Below are 25174 nucleotides of genomic sequence, written 5' to 3'. Positions count from 1 at the left end.
ATGTGTTACAATTAAGGAAAATAATTATACAAGACTGTTACAACAAATTAAAAAAGACTTAGATCGATGGGGAAAAATGCAGCTATCAATGGTAGGGAGAATCATAACTATAAAAATGAATATCTTGCCAAAGTTACTTTTCCTGTTCTAAATGGTCCTCTCCCCCACAAATGCGGGGGGGGGACTTTGATGAATTAAATATTATAATTTTGAAATATGTTTGGCAAGGAAAAAAAGCGAGAATAAGATTGAAAATGTTGCAAGAGTCCCAAAACAATGGGGGCTTTGGAATACCAGATTGGGAGCTCTATTACCATGCAGCTGTATTAACATGGGTGAGGGAATGGATAACTCTTAGACATAACAGATTACTGCTGATAGAAGGCCATGATCTCCAATTAGGATGGCATGCTTTTTTATGGTATAACAAAAGCAAAACTCATAGATACTTTCAAAGACACTATATAAGAAATGCTTTACTTTCAGTATGGGAAAAGGTGAAAGCAAAAATTTACATTAAAATTCTAGTTTGGCTCTCAACAATGGAAGCATTTATACATCCAAATATAGTAAATCTGGAAAAAATCTTAACATATAAAGATATTTTAAATGTGGAAGGGGAATTTTAAACCAAACAAGAGTTGCAAAATCAAGGTGTGGACCTATCATGGTTGCCGCATATGCAAATAAAATTGAGATATGAAAAAGACATTAAGGATTATGGTTTCTATAAAGAGCTTACAATATTTGACCAAATAATGTTAGGAGTAGATGAAAAGTTGATAAAGAAAATATACAATTTCTTGTTAAGCTTAAGAATGGAAGGTAAAAGAAACAATGATAGTATGGGCAAAAAACTTTGGATATACTATAGATTTAGATAAATGGCAAAAGCTTTGAGAAAGAAATTGTAAGTTGACAATGGCAACTATATATAAGGAAAAATTATATAAAATGTTTTATAGATGGCATTTACCACCAGCAGGATTAGCAAAGATGTTTAAAAGCATGTCCGCCAAATGTTGGAAATGTAACCAGACACCAGGGATGTGTTATCATATGTGGTGGACATGTGTAAAAGCAAAGAAATATTGGATAAAAATTCATGTTAAAACAACACATAGATTATAAGACAGAAATATTTTTGCTAGGCATTATACCTGAAAAGTATAAAAAAGGGAACTTATATTTAATATTACATGTCCTGACAATAGCAAGAATTGTATTTGCACAGTACTGGAAAAATGAGGAAACGCCTACAGAGGTTGATGTAACTAAAAAAAATTTAGATTGCACAGAAATTGACAGATTGACATTAAAAACAAAAGATGCAGAATATTTTCAAACATGGGACTTGTTTTATAAATGGTTGGACAGTAGAGGTAGAAATCAGGAGTGATAAAAGTATTATTGTATATAAATAAATTGATCCAGACAATATGCTGTTCACTAAGTACTTATGCATGTAATGTGAAAATATAGAAATAAACTTTTTTGAAAAAACGACAGCGAAGGGGAAGACAAGCCGATGATAAGTGACACCATGATGACCCAAGTGGAGATTTTGGTGCCCTCCTCATGAGTAATGGGGGCCCTCCTGGCCTTATTGAACTGGGTACTCAGTACCTAATTAGCCTTCTGACAGTGGAGAAACAAGGATTGAGGCTGAGGAAATTAAGTCAGCCCATGGAGTTCTCCCAGTTAGATGGCTCACTTATGGGAGGGGCACCAGGAATTTACCTAATGAAGCCAGTGAGCCTCAGGGTTGGGACCCATGTAGAGACTATTCGCTTTATTGTGGCTCCTGGAATAATTGAGACCATGGTCCTAGGACTAGCCTGGTTGAAAAAATGGAACCCATCAGTAAATTGGGAGAGCAACAAGTGGTGAATGAGGAAAAAAGTGGCTAAGCAGCAGGAGCCAGCGAAAATGCCGAATGCCAGGCACGAGCTGGCAGTTAGGAAAGTGAAAGTGGAGTCAGCGAATACACTGAAAGGAAGTGAGGAGTTAAAGCTGCTCATTTCCTTTGAATACTGCGACCTAGCAGAGGTGTTCAGCAAATGGGAATCGGACATGGTCCTGCCCCATTGCCCCACAGACTGTGCTATTGAAATCTTGCCAGGGGCTAAATTACCCAAGCCGAAGATGTATTCCATGACGCCGAGGGAGATGGAGGAATTTTGGAGGCACATAGACAAGAACTTAGGAGATTTATCCAGCCAGTGAAGTCAAGGATGGCTGCCCCGCTACTTTTTAAAGAGAAGATGGGTCTCTGAGATTATGCGTAGATTACTGAGGATTGAATTGCATCTGCATGGAGAATATGTATCTCCGCCCCCTCATGAGGGACTTGCTGGGCTATCTAGCCAAGGGGAAGATCTTTACTAAGCTGGACTGAGTGAGGATGAAAGAGGAGAATGAGTGGAAAACTGCATTCAACTGCCCTCTGGTTTGGTACCAATTTTCAGTGATGCCATTTGGCCTGCAAGAGGCACCACAGTGTTCATTAAATTAATAGATGAGGTCCTGCATGAACAGCTGTTCAAAGGAGTGCTGGTGTTACATGACATCTTAATTTATACCAAGACCATGGAAGACCACATAAGGCTAGTGAGAACAGTACTTGAGAAGTTGTGCAAAGCCCAGCTATACACGAAGCTATCCAAATGTGAGTTCCAAAAGACCAGCCTAGACTACCTGAGGTACCGCATCTCCAAAGATAGGGTGAAGATGGACCCAGGCAAGTTGAGAGCAATCCTGGAATGGGAGGCCCCTTGAACAGGAGGCAGTTACAGATCTTCCTGGGATTTGCAAACTTATACTGGCAGTTCATCCCCACGTTTGCCCAGATAACCCTGCCCATCACCAACTTGTTCAAGATGGGAGGGAGAGTGAAGCCCAAACTGAGTCAGCCACTAAATTGGTCCCTTGAAAGTCAAATGGCCTTCAAAAAGCTGAAGCGGCTCTTTGCTGCTGATTCAGTCTTGAAGTACCCAAACGCAGATGAGTCTTTCTGATCCAGGCAGATGTCAACGATGTGGCAATAGGGGTGGTTTTACTTCAGAGGAACTAAAAGGGAAAGTTGCAATCATGTTCCTACATATCTTGCAAGTCTGATACTGAGAGGAGGTGGGCCATCTGGAGAAGGAGGCTTACGTGGGCTCTTCTCACCTGGAGGCAGTTCTTAGTGGGCAGTAAGATTCCATTCGAAGTTGGGCGGACCACAAGAACCTGGAGGCATTAAAGGCACCAAGGAAGCTATCCCTAAGTATGGGCTCAGTATTTTAACCATTCAAACCTGGGATCTGGTTTGAGGCCAGTCAAAGAACCATCTCCTGCTCCCATCCTAGTTAAGGGAGAGGAGCACTATGACATCAAAAGGATTCTAGATTCCAGATATCACAAGGGAAAATTACAGGTCCTAGTACTGTAGAAAGGCTACCCATTAGCAGAAGCTGAGTGGGCAGCTGCTCCAGATGTTAGGGCAGTGAGGTTAGTTAAGAGGTTTCACACTAGGTACCCTCAATGGCCCCAAAAAGAAATGCAGCAGTAGTGGGGTTGTAAATAATAATGTGTATGTATGTTTATTGTTGTTTCAGGTCTACCCTTCTTCCAGGGGGGTCAGCATGTCAAGACTGATTAGAACTTTCACCTATATTCCGCTTCGCATGCAGCTTGACAAAGAATAGGATGGTTGTGGATTGGAATGCAAGGGTGGGGGAGAATAGCATCCAAGCATTGTTGGTTCCTGTTAGACATTGCTGTCCCCTCAAGGACACCCTGAGCAGATGTCCCAGCGGGGCTGGCCAGTTCCAATAATAAAATAAAAGAAGTGATTGGTAGACATAATAGACTGTGGGTGGCCCGTGGGGAAACGGGGGAATGAACTATGCATGCTTTTGCATGGGAAGCCCAAAGCTGGTTTTGCTTCTTCTGTGCCAATGTGAATTTATTCAGTAAAGTTTGTACTCTTGGTAAAATAATGTCCCAGGAGTTTCTTTTTCTGGATTTGCCAATTGGACAGTTGACAGGCACTTTGTAATTTCCCTCCAAATAAGGAGAGGACTTGAGATCACCCATAAGTGCCCCAGACAGTTTTACAGTTCTCCTTGGTCTTGGGTGATTTTAGAACTCTGGGAGATAAGAAAATAGTCATCTTGCTCAACCATATTCAGCACTTTCAAAGGAACATGGATTTTATACTTTTTCTAATCTCTTTTGGAAATTGCTTGTTAACTGCTTTTCAGCTATTAAGAGACTTTGGATTGACAAGTCTGAAAACACTGGGTGAGTTTCCTTCAGTCCTTAAAAGAAACAAGTTTAAATACAAGTTTAAGGATTTTAAAACATTGAGGTGGGTGTGCTTTTGCCTCTTTTAGAGAAAATATGATAGGATGGGACTTTGAAAGTTTGACATTAGAGGGAACTAGAAGGAACTAAATATTACAATTAAAATAGAACATTTAAATTTGACTTACAGTATATATAAGGGAGCAAAATATTTTAGCATTGGACATGTTGAAGAATATTTTTGAATAATGGAGCCAGAAATTAATTTCAAGAGTCTGCCTGTTTAAAAATGTTATGAAAGAGAAACAAGTTATCAAACAAGACTGAGACTGATCTGAAAGTGGATTTAAAAATGAAAGTTTTTCCATATCATTTAAAAGTGATATGGAAAAACATGCTACACTGGACATAGAAAAGAAACTGGCTGATGTCTTAATCATTAAATGGAGTATACAAACACAAACCAAGAGAGTGATCTGAATAATTTTCTTATACTGAATTTACAAATTAGGCCTTGAAGAATTTTGTGAGAAGGAACAAAGAAAACATGAAAAGAAAAAATGTTTTAGGACTTAAGATCAGGATTATTAAAAATAAAAGGAAGGAACATAAAATTGGTGGTATTTGGTAAGATTAAAAAGATGTGTTATTTTTGGACTTTTGCTGATCAGGGTGGCAATGACAAGGTTTTAAGGATTTATTTATAGCTAAGAGATGAGATAGGAGAAGAAGAAATCATTTCTTGTATTTTAAGAGGTGATAAGTTATAAAATTATTTATACAGGCAGTCCTTGACTTACGATCAAAATTGAGCCTAAAATTTTTGTTGCTAAGTGAGATATTTCTTAAATGAGTTTTGCCCATTTACAACCTTTCTTGCCAGAGTTGTTGAGTGAATCAATGTAAATGTTAAGTTGGTCACTCAGTTGTTAAGTGAATCTGGCTTCCCCATTGACTTTGCTTGTCAGAAGGTCACAAAAGGTGATCACATGACCCTGGGGTACTGCAACTGTCATAGATATAAGTCAGTTGACAATTGTCTGAATTTTGATCACTTGACCATGGGATGTTGCAGTGGTCATAAATGTGAAAAATGGCCATAGGTTATTCTTTTCAGTCCCGTTGTAACTTCAAACTAGATGAATGAACTGTTGTAAGTCAGGACTATCTGTATTTGTTGTGATGCAGAGGAAAGTCATTTGTTTATTTTTTTTTCTTTAGTCTGATTTTTTCTTTTTAATTTTTTCTGTTTTCTGTTTCTTTTTTAAACTTGTGTTTTCTTTTTATTGTTTTTTAAAAATTTGTATTAGTTTTTTAAATAAAATTACTATTAAAATGGCAAACTAGACATAGGTTATTGATAATTTAAGGTTTTTGGTGAGATGGGTGGCATACAAGTTTGATAAATACATAAATAACTCTACAGGAGAGTTGAACAAAAATAATTCACCCCATTGTCTAGCAAAGGAAGCCACAACAAAGCAAAAAAAAAATACAGCTGTTTTTGTTTTGATTTGATTTGATTTTCAGCAGTATGGGATTAAATCTTCAGGTAAGCCACAAATTGGCTAGAATATAGTACATGGAATTTTAAGCTATCATTGTTAATTTTCAGAAGAGAAATTGAAGGATTATTGTGCAAGAAGATGATGATAATGATGAGGTAATTATTATGGAATTGAAAGAGAAGTGCATAAATTGCTGCTCTTTGCTATTTAATCAGATGAAAGTTGCACTGTGAAAGTGGTAGATACTGTCCCATTAAGCATTGGGATTCTGGGCAAAAAACAAGTAGTGTTGAAGGAAGTAGGCTTGGAGTGAAGTGAAAGATGGCCAGAAGTAGACATGCAGGTTAGTTCTATGGGTGCTTGGTTTCTGCCTATAGGAAACCAATGTATTGCCTGTTTGAAATGAGAATCTGCTTGTCCTGAAAGCAAAGTATCCAACCTGTGATGGAGTATCCAACCTGTGATGCCACTTGGTATATTGCCACTAGAGGCCCTCGTGCCTCATTTGAAGCACCTTCTCCAATTTTGATTGGTTCCTTACCCTCCTCCTTTCCTGTATAATCATAGACTGGCCACAGGGTTTCATACTCTGGCAAACCTCAGGACTTCTGTAATGCAATGTAATTTCTGTGAATTTAATTTCTGTGAATTTATTCTGTGAATAAAGCTGTTTTTGAAAATCGTTTGGATACTTTAGTTAGTACAATATTTGGTTGCTAGAATTCTGGTTTATTTTTTACCAATCTGGCATGTTGTATTGGGGCTGCAACTTCCAAATGTATCAACTGATATACTGCATAAATATTCAGTTTTATGGCACCGTTCCTAAAAGTTATTTAAATAATCTATTGATTTCAATTTATTGTATCTATTGTCCAGAATATGTTGCCTGTATTGTCACTAAATAATGACATAAAGGATTTTAATTGCTCCAGTTTTAAAACTTTCTTCACTGAAAAAAAAAAAGATGAAATAGTTTTAAATAGGGATGTTCACATTGATAGGATAATGCACCCTGGCACTCTAATACTTAAGTAATAGATTAATTACAAAATAGATGGAAAAAGGAAATTTCTCAGAGACTTCAAGCGGAAGGTCAGGATTTCCACCACATCTCCTGCTTGACCCAAGATGGACATGTATAACTGCTATGAACAGCATATTGATGATCTCTCACTCCAAGGTGATTTATGAGCTCTCCTATCAGCTTCCTGTAGATGTTAAAAAACAGAGGGCTAAATTCTAGGGCCCCCACATGGAGTGCCTAAGGACTGAACTAAGGATTAAAAGACTTTTTCTCTACCATCACTCATTGAAATCCTGCTCAGAAAGGAATAGAACCACTGCAAAATAGTGTCCCAAAAATAGTTCAGCTATGATATCACTAAGTAAGTAATCTAAGAGAACCAAGGCAAAAACCCAATTTTCATTATCTTCTGCTATAGGTCATCTATAAGAACAATCAATTATCTAAGGATCTGAATATTATGTCATCAGACAAGTCACTGGATTTCAGATGTATTTCAAATGTTTTTCACATCAGATTAACAGAGTTGGAAGTGACCTTGTAGGTCATCTAGTCCAACCCACCCACCCACCCCGCCCAAGCAGCAGACCCAACACCATTTCTGACAAATGGCAGTCCAGTCTCTTCTTGAAATCCTCCAGTGATGAAGCTCCCACAACTTCTGAAGGCAAGCTGTTCCATTGGTTGATTGTTCTCACTGTCAGAAAATTTCTCCTTATTTCTAGGTTGAATCTCTCCTTGATCAGTTTCCATCCATTATTCCTTGTCTGGCCTTCAGGTGCCTTGGAAAATAGCCTGACCCCCTCCTCTCTGTGGCAGCCCCTCAAATATTGGAACATCAAATAAGATTTGAAAACATATTTAAACCAGACTCATAGCTGGATATAGTGGTAAGCATATGCTGAAAATGGTGATGGTTATTTTGCTGTAAAGTTAAGTGGTCAGTAGATTTAGGATTTTTAATTGTATAAGTACAATTTTTATTGTGATTGTAATTACAGGGAAGAGTGTGGGGGGGGTGGAGTACCTCTAGGAGGATTCGCAAAGACGGCTTGGCTTGCAACTCAGTCAGCTCCAACAAAAGGGAGCAAGAGGAGCAAAGACAGCATGGCTTCTGGCGTTGCAGCGGTGGTGTGGGAGGGTGAGGCAGGCGAATGAAGGTGGTGCATGGCTTTTGGCATTGCAGAGGGGCGTGGGAGGCATGACAGGTCAATGGAGGTAGCACGTGGCTTCTGGCGTTGTGGGGGGCATGGGCACAGCAGGCAAATGGAGATGGCATACAATGGGGGGCAGCCGAACTGTCTGCTAGGCATCATGCCAGAGTGGCAATGGTGGGCTCCTCCCAATTCATTACTTTAGTTGTAATTTCAGGTACAATGAGTGAAAGAAAGATTCCTCCCATTTTACAAAAGCATTTAGGTACCAACAAGTATTCCAAATGACTACCATAAATCACCTTTTTGCAAAATGTTCCTTGTTAATCATTAGCCTGGCAGATGATAAAAAGCAGAGAGCAAATCACCCTTCGTCTGCAGTGGCCCCCCACGCCTCCCCACGTCAGAAGCCACATGCCACTGCTGTTCGCCTGCTGTGCCCCCCACATCCCCACACAATGCCAGAAGGTGCACACCACCTTCGTTAGCCTGCCATGCTACCACTGCCCCTCCCCTCCAGTCCTGGTGACAGATCTGCAAGACCCCAAGCAGTGGGATGCTTTTGCACTTTTTAAAAACAACTTGCACCACATACTACCCCCCCCCCACAACCCCTCTGATTGTCCATCATCAATTTCACGCTGCCCCGCAGCATCATTGCTTCTGCCTGCTACCCAATTGGCTGGGGACTATTTGTCCCATGCAGTCAAAGGCCTGGGTCAAACAGTGTCTGGGCAAATGGGCAGGGATGAAGGTCAAGGGGCAGAGGGCCAGGGACCCATTGGCCATGGAGAATGACCAGAGGAGGGCCATTGGAGGAGAAAAGCTGGCTGTAAATGGGCTAAGGCAGGTGGCTGGGGGCGAAGGAGGCATGGCCAAGAGTCTGTGCCTAAACATCCCATTCCGGTTCCTCTGGGGTGTGGCAGTGACTTCAATTTTGAAGACTAACTGCAGCATCAGTATAATGATATGATTTTAATTATTAAAATAATAATTTTTAAAAAAGATTTCAGATAATGTTCAAGTTCCATTTAGCCTCTTATTTCAAACGGATGAGCTGTTTTTTCAGCACTCGTCACTGAATCACTTGCCTTTTTAATTTTTACTCTGACTTTCTTGCTTACTTTCTAATATAAATTTATCCCAGAGTAGAGAGGATGGTGGCTCAATGGCTTAATGATGCTGGAGATGGTCTCTGCTCCAATGGTTTGAGTACTAGCATTGCTTGTTAGGGTCATCTCCTGTCACTCGCCTCACCTTCTGTCCACCCAACAGTTCAAAAGCATGTTCTACATAAATAGATACTTAGGTACAACTTGGGTGGGGAGGCTAGTTGGTGCTCTTTGAAGGCAGTCAGATTACTACCAACTCTGAATCTTCCCAGTTGTGGAATCCGTTTATGAGATGGCTCAGGAAGGGAGGGGGCCTAGGATGAGGCTGCAGGAAGAGCTGTTTATCTTTCTTTTAGAGCAAAGCCAGCTCGCCCTCCTAGTATCTTGAGAAGTGCATGAGTATGTCCTACAAAAGAGCTGTAAACTGGTGGCCAAACTACTATTCTGAGATAGCATTATGGTCTCCTGGCTAATATAACAAAGCCATACCCTAAGTGACAGTAACAATAACAACAACAGCAACAACGATGATGATGATGATATTGCAATACAAGGTGATGCATGAATTGAACAGAAACAGCTAAAAAAAACCCCAAAATATCATGATTTGCAAATTGAAGTTGAGCGACTATGGGGGAAGAAAACATTGTTTGTACCAATTGTAATAGGAGCCCTTGGAACAATACCCAAAGGGTTTCCTAGATAGATGGAAATTTTGAATTTATCAGGCCTGAATATTCTAACTTTGCAAAAAACCACCATACTCGGAACTGCTTATATAGACGTTACCTTGACAGCTCTTAGGTCCTTGGTTAGGACTTGAACTGTTAAGTTTTTACCAGTCCCAGACTGTGAATTGAATTGAAGTTTAAATCAATAATAATAATAATAATAATAATAATAATAATAATAATAACAACAACAACAACAACAACAACAACAACAACAACAACACACCTGACATAACAATAGTTGAAAAGAAAAAAGTATGGTTCATTGACATTGCAATACCTGGTGATGTACGAATTGAAGATAAGCAGCAAGAAAAAATCACAAAGTACCGGGACTTACAAATTGAAGTTGAGCGACTGTGGAAAAAGAAATCGTGTGTTGTCCCGATTGTAATTGGAGCCCTCGGAGCAATACCCAAAGGGCTACCCCGCTATTTAGAAATTCTAAATTTGCCAGACTTGAACATTTTGACTCTACAAAAAACCACCTTACTCGGAACAGCTTACATCCTCCGACGATACCTTAACAGTTCCTTGGTCCTTGGTTAGGACTCGAGCTGCTGAGCTATTAACCAGCCTCAAAGGCTGTGAATCTCACTAAAGATTAGCCAATAAATAATAATAATAATAATTTAAGAAGATACTTGGTCGATATCTAGCAACAGAGTGAAAAAAGTCAAGAACTGGATATCGCCGGGCAATGATCAACTGCATGGCTTTTGGCTCAAATATCTGACCAGCCTGCATGGAAAAATGGCCAAACAATTAAATGAGATGCTGCAAACAGAAAACATCAGTGAATGGTTAACAGCTGGGAAAACCTACTTGATACAGAAGGATCCAGCAAAAGGGGCAACACCTGCAAATTACAGGCCAATAACGTGTCTGCCAACCATGTTCAAGCTGCTGACTGGCATCATAGCTGACAGGATCCAGGACTACCTAGAAGCAAATAACATCTTGCTAGTAGAGCAGAAAGGAAACAAGTAAGGGAGCAGAGGCACGAAAAATCAGCTCCTGATCAACAAAATGATTCTAGAGAACTGCAAAAGCCAAAAAACAAATCTGCATACAACTTGGATTGACTACAAGAAAGCCTTCGCCTCACTACCACACAGCTGGATCATCAAGTGCCTGGATGTCATTGCAATATGCAAGTGCACTGGTACTTTCATTGCAAATGCGATGAAGCACTGGAAAATGGAACTGTTTATTGGAAGTGAAAGCTACCGACTGGTCAACATCAAAAGAGGGATTTTCCAGGGTGATTCTTTCTCATTTCTGCTGTTCATCATCGCCATGACCCCTAAGTCAACAATTTTACAGAAAACTAACCTGGGTTATCAAACTGCTAAAAATTCACAGAAAATCTCTCACCTGCTGTACATAGATGACCTGAAGTTATACGGAAAATCAGAAATTGAAATCCAGTCACTGACCAATACAGTTCGAATTTTCAGCACTGACATCAGCATGGAGTTCGGCCTGGACAAATGCACCACAGTGGCACTGAAGAAAGGGAAGATTGTAGAAAGTGATGGAATTGAAATGCCCAATGGACAAACCATCAAGTGCCACCAACCCGAAGCCTACAAATACCTGGGCATACTGCAGCTGGACAATATCAAGCACGGGCAAGTGAAAAATGTGGTCAGCAAAGAATACACACAAAGGATCAGGAAACTTCTAAAAAGCAAACTGAATGGCAGTAACACTATCAAGGCTATAAATACCTGGTCCATACTCGTTATCAGATATACTGCTGGGATTGTAAACTGGACACAGGCAGAGCTGGACAGCCTGGATAGGAAAACAAGAAAACTGATGACCATACACTATGTGCTGCACCTGCGTAGTGATGTCGATAGGCTATATTTGCCCAGAAAAGCAGGCGGCAGAGGACTTTTGCAAGTGAAGCAGACAGTCGAAGAAGAGAAGTATGCTCTGGCAGATTATGTGAAAGGCAGTGTTGAACCAGCTCTGCTGGAGGTCAACAAGAGGAAGCTGCTCAAAGTGCAGTAAACCAAGACTCAATATAGGAAAACAGTGATGCAAACTCGGGCTGACAGCTGGTGTAACAAAGCACTACATGGACAGTTCCTTGAGAAGATCCAGGGAAAAGTAGATAAGGAAAAGACCTGGTTATGGCTGACCAATGGAACACTGAAGAAAGAGACAGAAGGCTTGATTCTTGCAGCCCAAGAACAAGCCATCAGAACGAATGTAATCAAAGCCAAAATAGAAAAATCTGCTGATGACCCCAAATGCAGACTCTGCAAAGAAGCGGATGAAACCATTGATCATATACTGAGCGGTTGCAAGATAATAGCTCAGACTGACTACAAACAACATCATAACACAGTCGCTTAGATGGTCCACTGGAACTTGTGTCACAAATACCATCTGTCTGTAGCAAAGAACTGGTGGGATCATAAGCCCGAAAAAGTGGTCGAAAATGAGCATGCAAAACTACTGTAGGACTTCCGAATACAGATTGACAAAGTTTTGAAACATAATACCCCAGATATCACGATTGTGGAGAAGAAAAAAGTGTGGATCGTCGACATTGCCATACCTGGTGACAGCAGAATCGACAAGAAACAACTTTAAAAAGTCACCAGATATCAGGACTTGAGAATCGAACTGCAGAGACTCTGGCATAAATCAGTGCAGGTGGTTCCAGTGGTACTTGGCACACTGGGTGCTGTGCCTAAAGACCTAGGCAAGCATTTAAAAACAATTGGCGCTGACAAGATCACCATTGGTCAGCTGCAGAAGGCCACCTTACTGGAATCTGCTCGCATAATCCACCGATACATCACACAGTCCTAAATGCTTGGGAAGTGTTCGACTAGTGATTTGGGATACGAAATCCAGCATGGTCATCTCATCTGCTGTGTATACTGTCATAATTTAAGAAGATACTTGGTCGATATCTAGGATTCTGGCAGCAACCCATATCAACCAATAGAGCCAGTCAATGATATGTGTGATACATTTTTAAATGTTCAGTTGACTGAGTTTCATGTTTAATGAATAAAAGTTAATCATCATCATCATCATCATCCAAACGGCTGATTTTCCAATGACAAAGTTGAAACTGTTTCACATTTAATATGTGAGTGCAGCAAAATTGCACAAATTGATTACAAAGCTAGACTTGACTGAGTTGCTAAATTAATCCACTGGTCATTATGTAAAAAATATGACTTACCTGTATCCGAAAAGTCATGGGAACATAAAGTGGAAAAAGTTGTTGAAAATGACAAGGTGAAGATCTTATGGGACTTTTGAATACAGACGGATCATCATTTGGAACACAACACGCCAGATATCACAGTTGTCAAAAACCGAAGAATACAATTTATTGATATCACTGTTCCAGGAGATGCCAGAGTTGAAGAAAAAGAACTGGAAAAAAATTACAAAATATTGCGACCTGGTCATCAAAACTACACGGCTTCATTACATGAAACATGTAATGGATACCCATTGTCATTGGGGAACTTGGTACCATGTCCAAGAATTTTACAAAACACATCAAGAAATTGCAGCTTCCTGCAATAACACCAGTGGAACTACGAAAAACTGTGCTACTCGGAACATCATATATTTTAAGACGATACTTGGTTGATACCTTGGCAGCAACATGTATCAACCATTAGCACCACTCAGTGGTATTTGTGACACATTTTTAAATGTTCAGTTGACTGAGTTTTATGTTTAATGAATAAAAGAGATAATAATAATTGATAATGAAAGATCCAGAAAAGGGCACAGAACCAAGTAACTATCGCCCCATTACTTGTTTGCCAACAACATTCAAATTTTTTACAAGAATACTGGCAAATTCAGTATTAAATCATCTGATGGAAAACAGCTTGTATCAGGAAGAAGAAAAAAGGAAATTATAAAAAATCAAGAGGAACAAAAGATCCGCTGCTCATTGACAAAATGGTACTAAAAATGCAAGAAAAACAAATTTGAATATGGTGTGGATTGATTACAAGAAGACATATGACTCACTACCCCACAGCTGGATTAATACCTGTCTGGAAAACTTTGGAATCAGCAAAAATATTTGTACATTTTTGAAAGCAAACATGCAAAAATGGAAAACAGTTCTAACAGCAAATGGGGAGAACATTGGTGAAGTCAACATCAGACGAGGAATCTTCCAAGGGGACTCACTTTCGCCACTGTTCAACATCACATTAATTCCACTGACAATGATCCTGCGAAACACAAATCTAGGATACCAAATCTCAAGCCAGCAGGACAAGATAAACCATCTACTGTACATGGATGACTTAAAACTGTATGCAAAAAGCCCCACTGAACTTAAATCAATGCTCAACACAGTTCAATTGTTCAACAGCGACATCAAAATGAACTTTGGACTTGAAAAATGTACTATATTATCCATGCAGTGAGGAAAAATGGAAAAAATAGAAGGAATAGAACTGGGAAATGGAAGCATCGTGAAAACATTAGCAAAGGATGATGGTTACAAATACCGAGGCATTGAAGATATTATATCTTGAATGCCTAGATAATATCTTGAATGGAAAAGTCAAAAAGTCAACGCAATAGGAATACATCAGGAGGGTCCACAAGATATTAAAACCAAAACTGAATGTTGGAAACATAATTAAAGCCATTAACATTATAAAAACATAATTAAAGCCATTAACATTATAAAAACAACAGAAACAAAGGCAGAATATAAGGAAAAACAGCTGGATGACAGATTAAATGGATGGAAAACCAAAGCTTTGCATGGATAACACTTGAAAAACATTAAAGAAAAATGTGATAACAACTTGACATGGGCATGGCTTAAGATGGGAACCATCAAGAAAGAAATGGAAGGTTTAATACTTCCTGCTTAAGAACATGCACTACAAACTAATGCCATGAATGCGAAGATACAAAAATCCACTAACAATCCAAGCTGCCGACTTTGCAACGATAAAGTTGAAACTGTTTCACATTTAATATGTGGGTACAGCAAAATCGCACAAATTGATTACAAAGCTAGACTTGACTGAGTTGCTAAATTAATCCACTGGTCATTATGTAAAAAATATGACTTACCTGTATCCGAAAAGTCATGGGAACATAAAGTGGAAAAAGTTATTGAAAATAAGAAGATGAAGATCTGGTGGGACTTTTGAATACAGATGGATCGTCATTTGGAACACAACACACCAGATATCACAGTTGTTGAAAACGGACGCATACAATGTATTGATATTGCTGTACCAGGAGACGCCAGAGTCGAAGAAAAAGAACTGGATAAAAATCACAAAATATTGCAACCTGGCCATCGAAACCACGCGATTATGGATGAAAGATAGTGATACCCATTGTCGGGGAACTTGGCACCATGTCCAAGAATTTTATAAGATAATAAAATAAAATAAAATAAAATAAAATAAAATAAAATAAAATAAAATAAAATAAAATAAAATAAAATAAAATAAAATAAAATAAAATAAAATAAAATAAAATAAAATAAAATAAAATAAAATAAAATAAAATAAAATAAAATAAAATAAAATAAAATAAAATAAAATAAAATAAAATAAAATAAAATAAAATAAAATAAAATAAAATAAAATAAAATAAAATAAAATCATTGTTAAATAAAATTAAATAAGTAAAAAACAATAAAACAATAAAAACAATAATAATAATAACAATAGCAAAAATGTAAGTGATACCCATTGTCATTGGGGCACTTGGTACCATATCCAAGAATTTTATAAGATACATCAACAAATTGCAGCTTCCTGCAGTAACACCAGCGAAACTGCAAAAAACTGCTCTACGTGGAACATTGTACATCTTAAGAAGGTACTTGGTTGATACCTAGGACGCTGGCAGCAACTCATATCAACCGTTAGCACCAGTCAATGGTATTTGTGATGCATTTTTGAATGTTCAGTTGACTGACTTTCATGTTTAATGAATAAAGTAAATAAAGTAAACAACAACAACAATATAATGGCTGTTTCAACTCCCAAGTTCAGTCAACAACTTCAGATACATATGAAGGATAATCTTTATTTACACTCACCTTTGGGCATGACCTAGAATTCTTTCTGGCAGTCACTAGAAGGATGAGAAGACTTCCAAGGTCCCTTCCAACTTTGTTATTCTGTATTCTGTATGTTCTTTATTGCCATTCTTGAAATGTCATAGACTGACCCCCTCCCCCACATGCTACTGCTACTACTATACTTCAGCAAAGAGTTTGGGTGTGTTACTACCTTTACAATAATTAATGGATTAATAAGTAAATGGGTGATTTAGTTGGTGGAATCTCTGTCATCTTTTCCCCTTCCACCTAGTGTCCCCTACTGATGAGAAAATGAGCCTTGACTGCTTTCCTGAATGTGATGGGACTAGAGTTGGAAATTCAAGGCTTAAATTATTAACTATAGTATATGTATCCCCTTGGATTGGGCAATTTATTTCCCAAGAAATTGGTTGTTTCATAGATGTTGCCATCTAGAATCAGCAAGATTATTCCGAAGTGTCTAGATCAGATCTATACACAAATACTAGTCTCTGGATTGGAATGGGTGATTTCTAGGCCAAGTAGGGCTGTTTTCAAAGTGTCAGCAGCATTCACAGCAGGGGATATCATAATTGGAAGGATGACAAATGGAGTGTAGCAATGCAAGCCCCACCCCCATTAAACATGAGTGCAACTACATACAGGAAAAAGGCTGGAGCTTCCATCACAGGACTCCATTTACCCTCCTGCCAATTTTGATTCTCTCCTCAAACTGATACAATAGGGAAGAAACATATGCACATATTTATACTTCTATTGAAATATCTTCTAATATAGTATCAAAGCAGTTGGTCAAATAGCTATTTATATGTTACTTTCTAACAATATTTTTAAAAAGATACTATAAAGGCTAGGTTTGAAAAAGTATATAACCGCTTTCCTATTTCAAGTTAACAGCTGTCATATGTTACTGAACATATCTGGAAAGAGACATCACTGATCTCTGGGCCCTCAGATATTCAGGTGTGGGTAAGCCATAAAAACTGTTGTAACAATTTCTATTCCAATGCGCATATCAGTATATTATGGTTGATCATACAGCCAGCCAGATGTTTAGGCTGGGTTTGGCATTTCTATCCCTCTATTGAGTCCTTCCCAAGCACCAATATTATTATTGTTGTGATTTATTGTTGTTGTTGTTGTTGCTATTATTATTATTTTCCCTATCTTTTTTATACACATTTATAACTCAAGGCAGTGAACATACTTAATTCTCCTGCCTTATATTTTTCTCACAATAACAATAACCGTGAAGTGGGTTGGGCTGAGAAAATGAAACTGTCCCCAGGTCACCCAGTTAGTTTTCCTGCCTAAAATAGGCCTAAAACTCACCAACTTCTTAGAGTAGCACCAAACTGCATCAAACTGGCTCTTGTGTTTGCCATTAAAACCATTTTATGATGTCAGCTTGAATTATTCCTACTAGAAAATTGATAGAGAGAGAGAGAAAAGGGAATCCACTGAAATAGTAGAGGATGCTCATTCATGTTTCATTGAGTTAAATGGCTATGTGCTTGCTCTCATGGCTGGGGTTGCATTTCTGTATCTCCACCATCTCCACCTAATCACAGGCTGCTGCCTGTGTGGCATCTCAGCCTCTGTGGAGATAGTGAACAGTCTTAGTCAAGAGCACATAATAAATAAATTGTGGCATTTTTGAGATTGCTAGTATAGCATTGTGCTGCAAATGTTCAAATCCAATCCAACTTGCTCTTTCTTAGTTCTTCAATGCTTTTTCATTTCCATTCCATAATTATTTAAGTAATGGTTCACAAGGGCATTACGTCAACAAAATCTTTAAATCATTGAAGAATGAAAAAATGTTTTATCTTCCTTTTGATTGTATACAACTGTTGCAGGATAAAGAAGACACAGAAAATTTGAGAGTAGAAGAGATGACCGAACACTTCAAATTCATTTGTCTGAAGAATAACCCGGATCTCCAAGAAAATCCCCATAGAAACAAACAACATCAACACCTACTTTTTAAGGAGAAAAAGTGAAAATATTTTATGGATGAATTATTAAGAAATCATATCTTGGGATTTTCATTTCCCCCCCAGAAATGTATTACTTATAGTTCTTATACAGTTTTCATTTCAAATTTACTTAAAAGTATCCTTTCTGGATTTTTTTTAGTGAAAAAAGGTAACTATTTTTTATCTCATGTCTTAAGATTTGTCATATAACAAAACAACAGAATTAGAAATTTGGAAGGGACCTTGGAGGTCTTTTAGTCCAACCCCCTGCTCAAGCAGAAAACCCTGTACCATTCCAGACAAGTGAATGTCCATTTTCTTTTTGAAAACCTCCAATAATGGCAACCCACAACTTCTGGAGGCAAGTCTATCCTAGAGCCCTCTCCCAATTACTGCTGTTGAGCAGGTACCACCTATTCTGTACCTGTAGATTTGTTTTTTCTTGCCTGAATGTAAAACCTTACTTTTTTCACCCTGAATTGTATTTTGTTGAATAGGGTACAATGTTCAGCTCTGTGAAGATCCTTCTGTATCTTGAGACTATCTTGAGTTACCCCCCCAGCTTGGTGTTGTCTGCAAAATTGTTGAGTTCCACTTATTTATTTATTTATTTATTTATTTATTTATTTATTTATTTATTTATTTATTTATTTATTTTTTATTATTGGTTTGATTTATATGCCGCCTGCAATGTATTAAGTCTGCTGAAGTAGCAAGTAACATTCTGTTCGTTGATTGGTTTAAGTAACATTCTGTTCGTTGATTGGTTAAGCCGCCTGACAGCTGGCAATATAAGAGCTGTCAGGCAGAGTTCCAAGCAGTTTCAGTTATAGCTGTGGCAGTTAGCCCAGCTGTTGTTAATAAACGGTTAATTACAGCCCTTTCTACAAGGCCATTACTGGCCGGGTGGTAAGGAGAGATAAGGCATGCCTGATACCTAATTGGGCAAGGAACAACTCAAATGTGGTAGAAGTTAATTGGGGCCCATTATCTGACACCAATAGGTCGGGCAACCCGTGGGTTGAGAATAGTGTACGAAGGGCCTTTATGATGGCCTCTGAGGATGTTGAGTGCATAAGTATCAGTTCAATCCATTTAGAGTATGCGTCAACCACCACTAAAAAAATTTGACCATGAAATGGCCCCGCAAAGTCTATATGAAGGCGGGACCATGGGCCAGCGGGGTCTTCCCATTCCCTGGGCTTACCCTTAGGGGGTATTGGCCGAGACTCTTGACAAGGGCAGCAAGTGGCCACCCAGTGGGTGATACATTGATCAAGAGTAGGCCACCAGAGATAGGCTCTAGCTAGAGCCTTCATTCGGACTATTCCTGGATGTCCGGAATGCAATGATTTTAACACAGAATCCCGTAAAGATTTTGGAATAACTACTCTGTGTCCCCACAGTAAACAACCCCCCATGGTAGATAATTCCGTTTTATGGATAGTGTACGGTTTCCACTTCATTTCCACGGGCCCTTGCGGCCACCCCCTTAGCACCCAGTCCATGACTGTAGAGATCTCTGGATCGCGGGATGAAGCTTGAGCAATGTCAGCCGCCATCAAAACGAAAGGTGAGTCTTCAATCATCAGGACTGACGAGGTGGGAGCTGGGTCAGAGACCAACATTGGCACGGGGCACCGGCTGAGGGTGTCAGCATGGGCCAGATTCTTGCCTGGCACATACAGGAGCGTGTAGTCATAGGCGGATAAAAACACAGACCATCTGGTGAATCTCGGGGATAGGAATTGCGGAGTTTGACGGTCAGCTGCTAGTAGACCAAGCAGAGGCTTATGATCCGTCACTAGTGTAAAAGGTCGACCATATAAGTAATGATGAAACCGCTTGACTCCAGCTACCAATGCTAGAGTCTCCTTGTCTAGGTGTGAATAATTTCGCTCCGCTGAAGCCAAAGTCTGGGAGAAAAATGCAACGGGGGCTTCACGGCCATCAGGGAAACGGTGATTTAAGACTGCTTCCACGCCATAAGGAGAAGCATCACACGCTAGCACGTGGGGTAGGGACTCGCAGTAGTGAGCGAGGACAGAGTTTGAAATGAGTATACATTTGACATTAGTAAATGCAGCGGCTGCAGTTGAATCCCAGTTCCAACGTGTCCCCCGGTTCAGCAAACGATGCAAAGGTTCCGCAATAGATGCCTTGTGTGGTATGAAAATTGCATAAAAGTTTAAAAGGCCTAAGAAGGCTTGAAGTTCGGCCTTGTTGGTGGGAGCAGGGGCATGTAAAATAGCGTTTGTCTTAGACTCTGTAGGGTGTATACCCTTACCATCAATTAGGAAACTCAAGAACTCGATTTTGGAAGCAGCTACAATACATTTGCTTCGCTTAACTTTGAGCCCCACTCTCTGGAATTCGGTTAGAACCGATCTGAGTCTTTTAAGGAGTTCGGTGGTGCTGGTGGCCGATACTAATACATCGTCAAAGTACGGTACAACCCCGGGAATTCCATTAAGGAAACGCTCCATCATGCTCTGGAAGATTCCCGGGGCGACTGAAACCCCAAATTGGAGGCGGCGGCAACGGAAAGCACCCTGGTGTGTCACTATAGTTTGTGCGTCCGCTGTTTGGTCATCCACAGACAGTTGTTGATATGCCTGTGGTAAATCTAATTTAGCAAATACGGAGCCACTACCCAAGGAGTGCAACAAATGTTGCACAATAGGAACAGGGTATGCATGCGCCTGTAATGCACGATTAATTGTTGCTCAGTAATCTGCGCAGATGCACACTGAACCATCCGCCTTCATGGCAATAACAATGGGGGTCTCCCAGGGTGCGTACTCAACAGGCTCCAGGATATGTTGTGCTATTAATTTGTCAAGTTCAGCATCCACCTTTGGTCACAATGAAAACGGTACTCTTCGCGGCTTAAGGCGGCGAGGCTGCACTTGAGGGTCGAGATTGAACGAAACCGGTTGTCCGGTGTATTTTCCTAATTCCTCAGAGAAAACTGAGGGGAATTCATTACATAACATGTCCAGTTCAGATGATGAGATGGCATTAACCCCTTGTATAGTTAGACCTAATGCATCAAACCAATTAAGGCCCAACAGGCTGGGGAATTTTCCTTTCACAATGACTAGTGATAATAATCCACTAAACTTCTTAAATTGTACTCAGAATGTGCCACTTCCGACAATCGGAATGTTGGCTCCTTGGCAATCTTTTAGCAGGAGATGGCAGGGGTCTAGTTGTCGTTTAGCCAGTTTCGGAACTAGTCTTTTAATTGTACTCCATGACACCAAGGATGTAGCGGAGCCGGAATCAACTTCCATGGTGCACGGTTTCCGTTCGATGAATACTGTAAGACAAATCTTCTGCTGGCTCAACATATTTGGTGGCGTTACTAAATTCACATCAGAAGAAGATCGTTGGTTAATATTACGAACTTTAGATGGATTAGGATGATATGTCAGGGCATTTATTAATCCCATGTTTGGCTCTGGGACTAATTACCCTGGTTTAGAGGAGATGGGTCGTGGCTTAATCCAAGTTGTCAATAATCTTAAAAGAAACGCGAGGAAGGTTTCTAATAAAACTCATTTATTTGTTATAAAGAAAATAAAACACCTCACTAACTAAGAAAAGTTAATTGTTACATTTTTGAAAAGTAATTTTCCTGCCGGTCCAAGACGGACCTTGCTGGCAGGAGAACAAAGGAAAGAGAAGTGAGAAGCAAGTGAAGGAATGTGGGTGGATGCGGAAACACGTAGCTTACTGATAACAATTCTTGGCAAGCTACGGAGGGTCAGATAGTCCAGAAATAATTGGCTCAGCTGGTAAATAAAACAACGCAGTGACAGTCGGCCCCCATCCTGCAGCACACATGATTCGAACTGTGGCTGAGGGGCTCTGCATATTCTGGGGAGATGACCTTTGCGGCCGCAGCGGTGGCACTCTGCGTTTTTAAAATGGCAATTAGCGTGCAGGTGATTTCCTCTGCAGCTGAAACATGCGTTCGGCCCCCTTGACATGCTAGTTGGGCCAGAGTTTTGTTTTCTAGACTCTTGAAGACGACACACTTCAAAGTCACCATCAGAATCTGACAGATTCTCATTTGTCTCATTTACAGACGATGAGTCTTTTTCTGTCTTAGGTGTAGTATATCCACGGGGCAACTCGGCTAGTGACAATGCTGCCAGTTCTGCAGCACACGCCTCATCCAATGTCATTTGAAATATGAGGTCGTGATTCTCAATCAGACGCCTTTTAAGACTTTGGTCCCTGACCCCACTGACAAGTCTATCTAGGAGATAATCTTCTAAATCAAAGAATTCACAATGCCTGGCCGCCCTCCTCAGAGCCGCAACATATTGATTAATAGTCTCTCCAGGGGCCTGATCATGATGGTAAAAGCATTGGCGGTGAGCTATTCTTGAGGGGGCTGGTGCGTAATGTTTTTTTAATTTTTTTATAAAGTCTTCCCATGTTCCCGAATGTACAGATTGCGGGGCCATTAATGTCATTGCAGTATCAAACATTTCAGTACCGCAGAATCTTAGGAAATAAGCGCGTTTGCGCTCAGGCGTCAGCTTTGTATAATCATTTGCAATTAAGAAACATTCAAAACATGCCAAATAAGCCTCCCACGTCTCTGCACTGGGATTGAAAGGAGGAAAGGTCTGTGCGGACGCCATTTTCTCCTCTTCTTCTTTTTTTTCCTAACTGACTCATGTTTTGCTTCTTCAGTTTAAATCTCTCTTGTTTCCTTATTACTATGACCGGTAGATCGACCAGTTGATCCTCGTCGCCAGTTGAAATGTATTGGCTGGATCAAGGACGATGGACAATGCAAAGATCATGTAATTAACCATTTATTAACAACAGCTGGGCTAACTGCCACAGCTATAACTGAAACTGCTTACATGATCTTCGCATTGTCCATCGTCCTTGATCCAGCCAATACATTTCACCGCCCTTCTCCGGAGACTCAGGGCGGCTTACAATGCGTTAAGCAATAGCATTCATACTTTTGTATATACCTGCTTAATAGGGCTTTCGGCCCCCCCAAGCGGTGTTCTTTTTTATACAAAGTCAGGTTATTGCCCCCACAATCCGGGTCCTCATTTTACCTACCTCGAAAGGATGGAAGGCTGAGTCAACCTTGAACCTGGTGAGATTTGAACTTGCGGTAATTGCAGGCAGCTGGTGCTACTTAACAGCACTTTAGTCTGCTGTGCCACCAGGGCTCTATCTCCTCTTTTAAATAATTTATGAAGATGTTGAAAAGTATTGGGCCTAAGACCAAACCTTGAAGTACCCTACTGCATGCTTCCTTCCATATAGATGTAATTCCATTGAGGGCTATACATTGTGTGGTTGGTCAGCTGGTTGTGAATCCATCTGGTGGTGATGCTGTCTATCCCACTTATTTCTATTTTACCAAAAGGTAGGCCGTGGTCTACTTTGTCAAATGCCTTACTGTCCACAGTATTTCCCTGATCCATTAATTTTATTTCTTTGTCAAAGAATGAGGTAATATTTGTCTGACATCATCCATTTTTGAAACCCTCTGTTAGCTTCTAGTAATAGCTTTTACTGGTGCCTGCATTAATGTTGAATTCCAATATGATATGGTCACTCTCCCCCAAAGTTCCTGCAACTTCAAACCCCTCTATCATTTCATCACTGTTAGAAAGAATTCAATCCAATCCCTCTGCTTCCCTCCTCTATCTTTTGGATGAAAAAACTGTCTGCTACGTTTGTCAGGAACCTGTTTCACCTCCCACTTGATGGAGAGTTTGTCTCCCAGTTGATGTCAGGTAGTTAAAAACCCACTCACTATTGTAGTGTACTTACTCCACACCTTAGTTAACTGATTAGCAGAAATTCCATCTATTTCCTCTATTTCCTCTATTTGTTTGTTTGTTTGTTTGTTTGTTTGTTTGTTTGTTTGTTTGGATGGTCTGTAGTATGCACTCATGGCATTGTCATTCCTTTTTCCTTTGATATTAAACGCATTCTAGATTTTCATACTTGGTTTTTTGCATTTCTGTAGAAAAGCAGTTATTTCTTTCATATAATGCAATTCCACCTCTTCTCTTGTTAAGTTCGTTTCTTTTGAACAATTTAAATCCTTCTAGCAATACATTCCAGTCATGGGTTTCATCCCACCTAGTTTCGGTAAATGCAGCAATGTCGTATCTGCCCTGTACTAGGATTTCAAGCTTGCCATGCTTGTTCCTCATATTTTGACCATCAGTGTATAGCCATCTGAGTCCTTTTTGACTGACCTTATGTTTGCTTCCTCTGTTTCCTGTTTTGTATCTGAGTTTCCCTTCTTTCTCACCATTTGGTTGATTTCCTTGAGGTTTATGTTTGAGATTAGGTCCTAAAAATTGGTCTCCCTCCCTCTCCAGTTTTAGTTTAAAGTCCTTCAGATGAGCTGATCCAGTTCCCAAAAAATTCTTTGCAATTCTTGTGAAGTGTATCCTATTCCCTGCTAGAAGCCCTTCATGTAATATTGTAAACCATGGTATAGGAATTCAAAGTTCTCTTGACTGCACCATCTTTTAAGAAAGTGGTTTTACTTCAAAAATTCTCCATTCCCTCACAAGATGTTTACTTCCATTGGAAATACAGATTAAAACACCACTTGTGCTCCCATTTCTTTGGCTTTCATTTTTAGTTGCTCATAGTTTCCTGATATTGTTTTCAGGTTCTTTGTTGTGTCATTCATCCCCCACATGAAAGAGGAAAAGGGGATAATGATGTGTTACAGGAGCTCAGACAGGGAGTTGGACTCAGTGTCTTTAATGGCCCTTTCCAAATCGTTGTGATCCAGACCTGTTGAAGAATTGGAGTAACAGTAGATATTTCTGCAAGCAATATGGAAATGATGATCTTGAAATTCTTACAAAGCTAAATGGAGTGGCTTTGCTAGTTTTGTCCAGAATCAATTAGTTTTGCTTCCAGTTGTTCCTTTTTATACTATTTTTAAACTTTTGATTACTCTGTTACAGGAATTAATGTTCACAACATTCAAATTCAGCAGTTTCTGCAAGTTAAATTATGTTCCAAGACATCTTTTTTTACACTATCCTAAATATTTATCTTCCAACTTACATCTTTTTTTAAAGCCATTTTCCTGAGGTATAGTTTTTCATGTTATTTTTGTCATATTGGTAATATGTGACTAGTTTGGGGAAAACTTCTAGCAACTTTTAGGTGTAAATTAGGTGGTAGGCAGAGCCTCTTCAATTATGATCTAACTAAAGTGTTATTTCTTTAAAAACAATCTTTAATCATATTCCAAAATAATCATCAG

The 25174-nt window shown here is 39.5% G+C and overlaps 1 protein-coding gene across 2 annotated transcripts in view; it reads left to right on the top strand.

Moving 5' to 3' along the window:
- Window positions 1–25174, top strand: part of VWC2L (von Willebrand factor C domain containing 2 like) — a 230845-nt gene that overhangs the window by 109877 nt on the left and 95794 nt on the right. The window contains exon 3 of one of the 2 annotated variants that reach the window (XM_070956777.1): window positions 3600–3643. The exons of the other annotated variant lie outside the window; for it this stretch is intronic. Coding sequence (XP_070812878.1) covers window positions 3600–3643 — 44 coding nt within the window. Of the gene's footprint in view, window positions 1–3599; window positions 3644–25174 lie in introns of those variants that run through there. 2 annotated transcript variants of the gene reach the window in all.

Source organism: Pituophis catenifer, unplaced genomic scaffold (genome assembly GCF_029215685.1).
Source record: "Pituophis catenifer annectens isolate HBS135680 unplaced genomic scaffold, rPitCat1.0.hap2 SCAF_1, whole genome shotgun sequence".
Classification (NCBI taxonomy): Eukaryota; Metazoa; Chordata; class Lepidosauria; order Squamata; family Colubridae; genus Pituophis; species Pituophis catenifer.
The sequence above is the reverse complement of the archived record's forward strand: the minus strand, read 5'-3'. Positions and strand labels throughout refer to the sequence as shown.